Genomic DNA, 12865 nt, shown 5'->3' with positions numbered 1-12865 from the left:
CCAAGTTCAGTTCTTCCATTTTTGGCAACAAAAAGTTTGTTAGCATCGAACGATAGCGATCGCCATTCACCGTAACGTTGCGTCCAACAGCATCTTTGAAAAAATACGGTCCAATGATTCCACCAGCGTACAAACCACACCAAACAGTGCATTTTTCGGGATGCATGGGCAGTTCTTGAACGGCTTCTGGTTGCTCTTCACTCCAAATGCGGCAATTTTGCTTATTTACGTAGCCATTCAACCAGAAATGAGCCTCATCGCTGAACAAAATTTGTCGATAAAAAAGCGGATTTTCTGCCAACTTTTCTAGGGCCCATTCACTGAAAATTCGACGTTGTGGCTCGTTAGTAAGTCTATTCATGATGAAATGTCAAAGCATACTGAGCATCTTTCTCTTTGACACCATGTCTGAAATCCCTCGTGATCTGTCAAATACTAATGCATGAAAATCCTAACCTCAAAAGAATCACCCTTTAAAATCTTGACAAAATTTCCTATAGAATAAACTACTGACAAAATTTTCTATAGACAAAATTTTCTATAGAAATAAAATTTTGACAAAATTTTATATAGAAATAACAATTTGCAAAAAATAAACGGTTGACAAAATCTTCTATACGATCAAATTTTGACAACATATTCTATAAAAATAAAATGTTGACAAAATTTTCTATAGAAATAAAATTTTGAAAAAATTTTCTATAGAAATAAAATTTTTAATCGATAGAAGATTAGAAATTATATTTTTTGAAAATTATCAATAGAAATAAAATTCTATATAGAAAGAAAATATTGACAAAATTATCTATAGACATAAGATTTTGACCAAAATTTTCTAAAGAAGTACAATTTTGACAAAATTTTCTATAGAAATAAAATTTTGACATAAAAAAGAATTTTGACAAAATTTCCTATAGAAATAAAAATTTGACAAAACTTTCTAAAAGAGGTAAAATTTGTACAAAATTTTCTACCGAAATAAAATTTTTACAAAATTTTATACAGAATAACATTTTTACAAAATTTTCTATAATTTAAAATTTTGAAAAAATTTGCTATAGAAATAAAATTTTGACAAAGTTTCATATAGAAAAAACTATTGACAAAATTTTCTATAGAAATAAAATTTTGACAAAATTTTCTATGGGAAAATAATTTTGACAAAATTTCCTATTAAAATGAACCTTTGACAACACTTGCTATAGATATAAAATTTGGAAAAAATTTCTATAGAAATAAAATTTTGACAAAATTTCCTATAGAAATAAAAATTTGACAAAACTTTCTAAAAGAGGTAAAATTTGTACAAAATTTTCTACCGAAATAAAATTTTTACAAAATTTTATACAGAAATAACATTTTTACAAAATTTTCTATAATATAAAATTTTGACAAAATTTCCTATAGATATAAAATTTTGACAAAACTTGCTATAGAAATAAAATTTTGACAATGTTTTATATAGAATAAACTATTGACAAAATTTTCTATAGAAATAAAATTTTGACAAAATTTTATATGGGAAAATAATTTGTCGTTTTTTTATTTCAGCTTAAAACCATACATTGACTAAACTACAAGAGTAGCTTAACCAACAGAGGAAAAGAATGTTTGTCAAATTTATTTGGGCAAAGCCCTATAGACTGCAAGATGGTTGGATGGACGCACGTTTCGGAATTACCACATTCCTCATCAGCATCCTCTACTTGCAGCAAAACTATCAACCAATTATCAGAATAAATTCAGGCAGTTTATTAAACCCAACAAAAACCACACTTGAACCCTCCGAAAAAAGGTTTTACATTGATAGCCGGCTTATGCCAAATAAATTCGAAACAAACATATCTCTTTTCCTATGCCACTGTCAAATCATCGATTTGAATTCACATGGCTGGGTTTATTTTGAGCGTGCCTCCTCTTCTTTTTCCATTTGTTTTGTTTTGTTATTGTTGGTTTTGTTCTTTAAGCATTGTTGTCGTTTTTTTATTTCAGCTTAAAACCATACATTGACTAAACTACAAGAGTAGCTTAACCAACAGAGGAAAAGAATGTTTGTCAAATTTATTTGGGCAAAGCCCTATAGACTGCAAGATGGTTGGATGGACGCACGTTTCGGAATTACCACATTCCTCATCAGCATCCTCTACTTGCAGCAAAACTATCAACCAATTATCAGAATAAATTCAGGCAGTTTATTAAACCCAACAAAAACCACACTTGAACCCTCCGAAAAAAGGTTTTACATTGATAGCCGGCTTATGCCAAATAAATTCGAAACAAACATATCTCTTTTCCTATGCCACTGTCAAATCATCGATTTGAATTCACATGGCTGGGTTTATTTTGAGCGTGCCTCCTCTTCTTTTTCCATTTGTTTTGTTTTGTTATTGTTGGTTTTGTTCTTTAAGCATTGTTGTCGTTTTTTTATTTCAGCTTAAAACCATACATTGACTAAACTACAAGAGTAGCTTAACCAACAGAGGAAAAGAATGTTTGTCAAATTTATTGTAGTTTAGTCAATGTATGGTTTTAAGCTGAAATAAAAAAACGACAACAATGCTTAAAGAACAAAACCAACAATAACAAAACAAAACAAATGGAAAAAGAAGAGGAGGCACGCTCAAAATAAACCCAGCCATGTGAATTCAAATCGATGATTTGACAGTGGCATAGGAAAAGAGATATGTTTGTTTCGAATTTATTTGGCATAAGCCGGCTATCAATGTAAAACCTTTTTTCGGAGGGTTCAAGTGTGGTTTTTGTTGGGTTTAATAAACTGCCTGAATTTATTCTGATAATTGGTTGATAGTTTTGCTGCAAGTAGAGGATGCTGATGAGGAATGTGGTAATTCCGAAACGTGCGTCCATCCAACCATCTTGCAGTCTATAGGGCTTTGCCCAAATAAATTTGACAAACATTCTTTTCCTCTGTTGGTTAAGCTACTCTTGTAGTTTAGTCAATGTATGGTTTTAAGCTGAAATAAAAAAACGACAACAATGCTTAAAGAACAAAACCAACAATAACAAAACAAAACAAATGGAAAAAGAAGAGGAGGCACGCTCAAAATAAACCCAGCCATGTGAATTCAAATCGATGATTTGACAGTGGCATAGGAAAAGAGATATGTTTGTTTCGAATTTATTTGGCATAAGCCGGCTATCAATGTAAAACCTTTTTTCGGAGGGTTCAAGTGTGGTTTTTGTTGGGTTTAATAAACTGCCTGAATTTATTCTGATAATTGGTTGATAGTTTTGCTGCAAGTAGAGGATGCTGATGAGGAATGTGGTAATTCCGAAACGTGCGTCCATCCAACCATCTTGCAGTCTATAGGGCTTTGCCCAAATAAATTTGACAAACATTCTTTTCCTCTGTTGGTTAAGCTACTCTTGTAGTTTAGTCAATGTATGGTTTTAAGCTGAAATAAAAAAACGACAACAATGCTTAAAGAACAAAACCAACAATAACAAAACAAAACAAATGGAAAATAATTTTGACAAAATTTCCTATTAAAATGAACCTTTGACAATATTTTCTATAGATATAAAATTTGTAAAAAATTTCTATAGAAATAAAATTGTGACAAAATTTTCTATAGACATAAAATTCTCTATAGAAATAAAATTTTTACAAAATTTCCTATAGAAATTAAATTTTGCCAAAACTTTTTATAGAAACAAAATTTATAAAAAATTTTCAATAAATTCTGACAAATTTTTCTATAGAAATAAAATTTATAAAAAAATTTTCAATAAATTCTGACAAATTTTTCTATAGAAATAAAATTTATAAAAAATTTTGAATAAAAATTATATTTTTAGAAAATTTTCTGTAGAAATAAAATTTTCAGAAAATTCTCTATAGAAAGAATATATTAACAAAATTTTCTATAGAAATAAAATTTGGCAAAATTTTCTATAGAAATAAAATTTTGACAAAATTTTCTATAGAAATAAAATGTTTAAAAAATTTACTATAGAAATGATATTTTTAGAAACTTTTCTATAGAAATAAAATTTGGCAAAATTTTCTATAGACATAAAATTTTGACAACATTTTCTATAGAAATAAAATTTTTAAAAAATATTTTAAGACAAATTTGACAAATTTTCCATAGACACAAAATATTGACAAAAATTTCTAAAGAAATAAGGTGTTCATAAAATTTCCTATACGAACAAATATTGACAACATCTTCTATAGAAATAAAATTTTGACAAAATTTTCTATTGAAACAAAATTTTGACAAAATTTTCTATAGAAATAAAATTTTTCGAAATATTATATAGAAAAAATCATTTTGACAAAGTTTTCGAAAGAAATAAAGTTTTGACCAAATTTTCTATAGAAATAACATTTTCCCAAAATTTTCTATAGAAATAAAATATTAAAAAAAAATCTGTAGAATTTACATTTTTAGAAAATTTTCTATTGAGATACAATTTTTAGAAAATTCTCTATAGAAAGAAAATATTGAAATAAAGTGTTGATAAAATTTTCTATACGAACAAATTTTGACAAATTTTTTTTTAGAAATAAAATTTTCACAAAATTTTTAATATTAAAAAAAAATTGAGAAAATTTTTAATATTAAAAAAATTGGCAAAATTTTCTATAGAAATAACAATTTGGCAAAAAATAAAGTGTTGACAAAATTTTCTATAGGTCAAATTTTGACAAAATTATCTATAGGAATAAAAATTTGACAACATTTTCTATAGAAATAAAATTTTGACAACATTTTCTATAACAATGAAAATTTTGACAAAATTTTCTATAGGAATAAACTTTTGACAAAATTTTCTATAGAAATAAATTTTTTAATAAATTTTCTATAGAAATTATATTTTTAGAAAATTTTCAATAAAAATAAAATTCTTAGAAAATTCTATATAGAAAGAAAATATTGACAAATTTTTCTAAAGAAATAAAATTTTGACAAAATTTTCTATAAAAATAAAATTTTGCCAAATTTTCCATAGACGGAAAATCTTGACAAAAATTTCTATAGGAAAAAATTTTTGATAAAATTTTCTATACGAACAAATTTTGACAAATATTTCTACAAAAATAAAATTTTCTATAGAAATGATAATGCTCACAAAATTTCCTATAGTAATTAAATGTGAGAAAATTTTCTATAGAAAAAAAATTTAAAAACTGTTCTGTTGAGAGCATTTTCTATAGAAATAAACTTTTGAGAAAAATTTTTATAGAAATAAAATATTGACATAAATTTCTATAAAAAAAAAAGAAACTTAGCGACAAATTTACACACTTATATCCATATATGCACAACTATACGATCATATTATAATTTTAGTGTACACAAATATAGGCTAAACTTAAATTTAAGCCACAATTTTAATTACTATACCATTCTTTAGCAATGTAAATAATGGTTATAGACAATTTATGTATATTTTACCTCCCAAAAATTATTTCTGATTTATACTTCCTTTCGTATAAAAACGCGAAATATGTTCCTTTCTTTCTCAAATTCACTCAAAATTGGCTAATTTAAAAAGGAATAAAAACACTTGCATTTTCTTGATTTGTGTTTATGGTCCATCATTTGGGAAGGTTTACCGTAAACGCCTGCTCGTAATCCTAAAATGTAGTTCATTTTTAGTATATCTCAGTGTTTGGCTAAATAACAAATTTTGTATATAAAACTTGGAGATTTGCTTTAATTTAGTAGATACTCATTTTATCTACTATAGTACGGTAAGTGACCTAAAAAAATAAGGACATATGTGCAGCCTTGTGCATAGCCTTAATAGTCTATGGGCATAAGGACTATACATTATTTCTCTTGGGCCAACCCCTCTATAGTATCCGCTCACCATGACCGTAAATGTTTTGCACATGCAGAGTATAAAAGTCGCGGTGCACGATGATGATGGGTGGGTGGGATATAAATTAATAAAATAAACTATGTAATAAAAAAAGAAGCTACACAAGAAATTCGGCCTAATAACAAAAATCTCAATTAGCGTTTTATTACTTTCCACCTTTTTAACTTTTCTCGAGCTATTAAGCGTTTATGTAATGTGAGTCTTGATGTCGCTCTGTGCTAAATTTTACTTTTTCAATATTTGGATAAATATGGCAGTGATTTGTTCGTTTGAAAGATAGATTGATAATGAAGGTTAGAAAAAAAAACAACACAAACTATTTCTTAGAAACCCAAGTCAAACCACAACCAGGATATGATTTCTGGAGTGAACATTTTATTTCAAAATTTTATTTTTATAAAAAATTTTGTCAAATTTAAGGAAGTAAGGAAAATTTTCTAAAAATTTTATTTCCATAGAAAAATTTGTCACAAATGTATTTCTATGGAAAATTTTGTCAAAATTTCATTTCTATAGGAAATTTTGTCAAAATTGCATTTCTATAGGAAATTTTTGTCAAAATTTCATTTCTACAGGAAATTTTGTCAAAATTTAATTTCTATAGGAAATTTTGTCAAATTTTCATTTCTATAGAAATTTTTGCCAAAATTTCATTTCTAAGGAAATTTTTGCCAAAATTTAATTTCTAAGGAAATTTTGTCAAAATTTCATTTCTATAGGAAATTTTGTCAAAATTTTATTTCTATCGAAAATTTTGTCAAAATTTTATTTCCATAGAAAATTTTGTCAAAATTTTATTTTTATAGAAAAATTTGTCAAAATTTCATTTCTAAAGAAAATTTTGCCAAAATTTCATTTCTATAGGAAATTTTTTTTCAAAATTTCATTTCTATAGGAAATTTTGTCAAAATTTCATTTCTATGGGAAATTTTGTCAAAATTTCATTTCTATAGGAAATTGTGTCAAAATTTAATTTCTATAAGAAATTTTGTCAAAATTTCATTTCTATAGGAAATTTTGTCCAAATTTCATTTCTATAGGAAATTTTGTCCAAATTTCATTTCTAAGGAAATTTTGTCAAAATTTCATTTCTATAGGAAATTTTGTCCAAATTTCATTTCTATAGGAAATTTTGTCCAAATTTCATTTCTATAGGAAATTTTGTCCAAATTTCATTTCTATAGGAAATTTTGTCAAAATTTTATTTCTGTAGAGAATGTTGTCAAAATTTCATTTATATAGAAAATTTTGTCAAAATTTCATTTCTATAGGAAATTTTGTCAAAATTTCATTTCTATAGGAAATTTTGTCAAAATGTCATTCCTATACGAAATTTTGTCAAAATTTAATTACTATTGGAAATTTTGCCAACATTTTATTTCCACAGAAAAGTTTATCAAAATTTCATTTATATTGGAAATTTTGCCAAAATTTTATTTCCACAGAAAATTTTGTCAAAATTGCATTTCTATAGGAAATTTTGTCAAAATTTCATTTCTATAGGAAATTTTGTCAAAATTTATTTCTATAGAAAATGTTGTCAAAATTTCATTTCTTTAGACGACTGTTTTTTTGGATGTGTGTACAATTTTATTTCCCAACTTATTTCTCTACCGGATATTATTTCTACAACAAATGGTCCCCGTGTACATTCTTATGATATTTTTTATTTATCCATTTTTTGGCGCACAAATTGGATACTCTTAGTAACCACCGTTTAGAAGCGTATCTTTATTACGATGTTACTTATTCGCTTTTATTATCTTACATGTATGTATGGAGTTTTTGAGCTCTTAATGTCGGAATATGCCTACAAGTGCACAATACATGTATGTGGGTATAAAATCGGGTAATATTGGCTAGGAACATGCGGTGCATATGTGAAAAGTTCAATAAGTAACTAGTAACGCGCAGTAAAACAAAAATACGAAAAGCGAAAAACTGCATCCGGGTATCGTTTTATGTGGAAGCAATTTTTTGTTGACCGATTTTGACACCACGTTTACATTTGATTTCTATATAACAGTTTGAGAAAATTTTATTTCAATAAAAAATTTTTCAAAATTTTATTTCTATAAAAATTTTTTTCAAAATTTTATTTCTATAAAAAGTTTTGTCAAAATTTTAATTCTATAACATTTTTTTTTTTCAAATTTTATTTCTATAGAAAATGTTTTCAAAATTGTATTACTATAGAAAATTTTTTCAAAATTGTATTTCTATAAAAAATTTTCTCAAAATTTTATTTCTGTAAAAATTTTGTCAAAATTTTATTTCTATAGAATTTTTTCAAAATTTTATTTCTATAAAAAATTTTCTCAAAATTTTATTTCTATAGAAAATTTTTTCAAAATTTTATTTCTATAGAAAATTTTGTCAAAATTTTATTTCTATAGAAAATTTTGTCAAAATTTTATTTTTATACCCTAAACCACATAGTGGTCAGGGTATAATAAGTTTGATCGGCCAAAATATGTGCCTACCAGAAATATTGATGTTAGACCCCATAAAATATATACCGATCGACTCAGAATCACCTCCTGAGTCGATCTAGCGCTTGGTGTCCGTCCGTCCGTCCGTCTGTCCATGTATTTGTTATTCACAGGATTCCGGTCGCAATTATTAACCGATTTTGATGAAATTTGGTACAGGGAGGTTTTTGGGCATAAGGACGAACGCTATTTAAGTTGGAAGAAATCGGATCAAATTTAGATATAGCTCCCATATATATGTATCGCCCGATTTCGACAAATGGGGTCACGTTGCGCTTTTTTTCAAACGGATCGTCCCCAAATTTGGCAAAAGGTAATCTTTTCCATCGCCCTTGAAGTCTGCAAAATTTCATCCACATCGGTTCAGATTTAGATATAGCTCTCATATATATGTATCGCCGATTTTTCCCAATTTGGCCACAAAACCTTTATTTATCAACCGATCTTATTCAAAGTTGGCTAAATATAATCTTCTATAGCACTAACTATATGTGCAAAAAATCATCGAAATCGGTTCAGATTTAGATATAGCTCCCATACATATGTATCGCCCGATTTTTTTAAATTTGGCCATAAAACCCTTATTTATCAACCGATCTTACCCAAATTTGGCTAAATGTAGTCTTCTATAGCACTAACTATATGTGCAAAAATCATCGAATCGGTTCAGATTTAGATATAGCTCCCATATATGTATAAGCCGATTTTGAAAAATTCGGCCCCAATAACCTTATGTTTGACCATACAGGCCTCATTTCTTAACTGATCTTACTCAAATCTTGCACAAGGTAACCTTTTGTGGTATTAATTAAACCCGCAAAATATTACGCAAATTGGTTCAGATTTAGATATAGCTTCCATATATATGTATCGCTCTATTTTCCCAAATTTGGCCATAGTACTCTTATTTATTAACCATTGTCACTCAAATTTCAAATTTTGATGTACTAGCCGATAGTATTTATACGTACTTGTAGCTCTTATATAAGAATATTCCTCGATTTTTACAAATTTACCCACACTAATTGAAACGATTTTCTCTTTTTTTAATAATGGGTTCAATATTAGTGGCCTACTAACTCCGTAGGTGCAATATCAACACAGCCAGTGTTGCTAGAAGTAGGGTAAATTCACTATATGTAGGGTTTTTCTAATATTTAGCGTCTTGTAGGGACGTAGGCACAATGTAGGACATTTTCACTTAACACAATTTGTAATAATTTTTACATTTTGGTGGCTCTAGAGGAGGAAATTAGAAGCCGGCAAGGCTTGATCTTTAACAATGTGTGGTAAACTTTATTCCTGTAGAAAATTTTGTCAACATTTTATTACTATAGAACATTTTGTCAAAATTGTATTTCTATAGAAATTTTTTTCAAAATATTATTGCTATAAAAAATGTTCTCAAAATTTTATTTCTGTGGAATTTTTACTCAAAATTTTATTTCTGTAGAATCTATTGTCAAAATTTTATTTCTATAGAAAAATTTCTCACAAAAATTTGTTTATAGAAACTTTTTCCAAAATTTTATTTTATAGAGATTTAACAAAAAAGATTACAATTTGGGTAGAATTCTACCAAAGTGTGGCAACCGTGGTGGTAATACAAATTTATATTCTAAGTTACATACGTTGCATATTCCTGTTTTAAGATAAAAAAGTACTTAGAACCATTTTTGTTTTGTAAATTTTTTTAAATTTAACGAAAAATATAGTAGGGAAAATTGTTTGGGAATGTATGAGAAAGTAGGGAACATTTTTTGTCCTTGTAGGGTAAACCGAACATTTTTCCTGGCAACATTGACTATGAGCTATAGTCAGATTGACACAAAGCACCCATAGACATGTACCCCTTAATTTTCTTAAATATGCAACTGCGGTTTATCTCCCAGACCTATATGTTACCCCACAAATGCTTATGATTACTAATTCTGTAATGGTGGTTTAGGGTATGATATAGTCGGCCCCGCCCGACTTTCTACTTTACTTACTTGTTTATACAAAATCTTGTAAAATTTTATTTTTTATACAAAATCTTGTCAGAATTTTTATCTTTATAGAAAATTTTGTCAAAGTTCTAGATAGATTCACGAATTTGTGATATATTTTTGTAGTGTTTATATATATATATATATATATATATATATATATATATATATATATATATATATATATATATATATATATATATATATATATATATATATATATATATATATATATATATATATATATATATTATATATATATATATATATATATATATATATATATATATATATATATATATATATATATATATATATATATATATATATATATATATATATATATATATATATATATATATATATATATGTTCGATTCTGCTTAATTTTTGCTCTTTTTTTATATTTTTCTCAAAAAATACCCACTTTACTATTTCATAGGTTGCGGCTCTCACGTATACTGTTGTATGTAGGTATTTTACGATGTCCTTCACTCATTTATTTTTATTGCAATATTTGCCCACTCAACATTTACGTTGATTCCATGGCTGATGACGATGCTGATGTTGATGCTGATCATCAGCATCATCATTATTTTAAGCCATTTTTATGGTCATACACCACTTAAAGCTATGAATCTTTCCATAAAACACCATCACTGACTAGTACGCAGACAAGACGGTCACACAAAGATGCCAGTATGTGTGTGTATATGTGTATTGCAAAACCATCTGCTTATAAGAGGGTCTATAAGGATTCAAGCTAAGGTGTATGTGAGCCTATATGGTAGTATTAAATACGAATGCGTTTACTTTGCAAGAGTGTGAGATTGCTATTTCCGTTTCCTTCTGTTCATTTCTACTCATTTTGACCTAAACGATTTTTATTGTACCTCTGTTGCAAAAGATGGAATAAAATATATGGACTTATTACAGGTGATATATGTTAATGTGAGCACCACATACCATTTCCAGCTCACTTAATTGGTTGCTATTTTCGAAACATGGAGTCCTCTGCCGTTAAGTCTTGATGTATAGCTTTCGTTAGTTAGCAGTTGTTACCAAGATTTATATTTAAATGTTTCCGGTTTTCTCGTTGTATTCCCTTTACCTTCGAATGAGGTAATTGTCAGCATTTTAAAAATTCATATTAAATAAATGTTAAAAAAGGCCATCAATTTAGTTATAAGTGGTAAAGGGATTCTTCTGAGTTTATTTCTATGAAAATTTTTTTTTCAAAATTTTATTTATATAGAAATTTTGTCAAAATTTTATTTCAATAAAAAATTTTTGTCAAAATTTTATTTCCTATAGAAAATTTTGTTATTCCTATAGAACATTTTTTTCAAAATTTTATTTCTATAGAAAATTTTGTCAAAATTTTATTTCGATAGAAAATTGTGTCAAAATTTTATTTCTGTAGAAAATTTTGTCAAAATTTTATTTCTATAGAAAATTGTGTCAAAATTTTCTTTATAAAGAAAATTTTGTCAAAATTTAATTTCAATGGAAAATTGTGCCAAAACTTTATTTCAATAGAAAATTTTGCTATTCCTATACAAAATTGTGTCAAATGTGTATTTCCTTTCTATAGAAAATTTTGGCAAAATTTTATTTCTATAGAAAATTTTGTCAAAATTTTATTTCTATAGAAAATTTTGTTAAAATTTTACTTCGATAGAAAATGTTGTAAAATTTTATTTCTATAGAAAATTTTGTCAATATTTTATTTCCCTATAACATTTCCTCAAAATTTTATTTCGATAGAAAATTTTTTCAAAATTTTATTTCGATAGAAAATTGTGACAAAATTTTATTTCTATAGAAAATTTTGGCAAAATTTTATTTGTATAGCAAATTTTGTCAAAATTTCATTCCAATAGAAAATTGTGTCAAACTTAATTTCAATAGAAGATTTTGCTATTCCTATAGAAAATTGTGTCAAATGTGTATTTCTGTAGAAAAATTGGAAATTTTTCCTTTCTATAGAAAATTTTGTCAAAAATTTATGTCTAAAGAAAATTTTGTCAAAATTTTATTTCTATAGAAAATTTTGTCAAAATTTTATTGCTGTAGAACATTTTGTTAAAATTTTATTTCTATGGAAAATTTTGTCAAAATTTTATTTTCATAGAAAATTTTGTCAAATGTTATTTCTATAGAAAATTTAGTCAAATATTTATTTCTATAGACAATTTTGTCAAAATTTTATTTCTATAGAAAATTTTGTCAAAATTTTACTTCGATAGAAAATGTTGTAAAAATTTTATTTCCATAGAAAATTTTGGCAAAATTTTATTTCTATAGAAAATTTTGTCAAAATTTCATTCCAATAGAAAATTGTGTCAAAACTTAATTTCAATAGAAAATTTTGCTATTCCTATAGAAAATTGTGTCAAATGTGTATTTCTGTAGAAAAATTGGAAATTTTTCCTTTCTATAGAAAATTTTGTTAAAAATTTATGCCTAAAGAAAATTTTGTCAAAATTTTATTTCTATAGAAAATTTTGTCAAAATTTTATTTCTGTAG

The 12865-nt window shown here is 26.2% G+C and overlaps 1 protein-coding gene across 1 annotated transcript in view; it reads left to right on the top strand.

Annotated features, from left to right (window-relative positions):
* Positions 1-10964, top strand: part of LOC142235289 (uncharacterized) — a 483342-nt gene extending 472378 nt beyond the window's left edge. The window contains exon 5 of the mRNA XM_075306540.1: positions 10778-10964. Within this exon, the coding sequence (XP_075162655.1) occupies positions 10778-10964 (187 nt within the window). The remainder of the gene's footprint in view (positions 1-10777) is intronic.
* The last annotated feature ends 1901 nt before the right edge of the window (positions 10965-12865 follow it).

The sequence above is a fragment of the Haematobia irritans genome, chromosome 4, assembly GCF_050003625.1.
Source record: "Haematobia irritans isolate KBUSLIRL chromosome 4, ASM5000362v1, whole genome shotgun sequence".
Lineage (NCBI taxonomy): Eukaryota > Metazoa > Arthropoda > Insecta > Diptera > Muscidae > Haematobia > Haematobia irritans.
The sequence above is the reverse complement of the archived record's forward strand: the minus strand, read 5'-3'. Positions and strand labels throughout refer to the sequence as shown.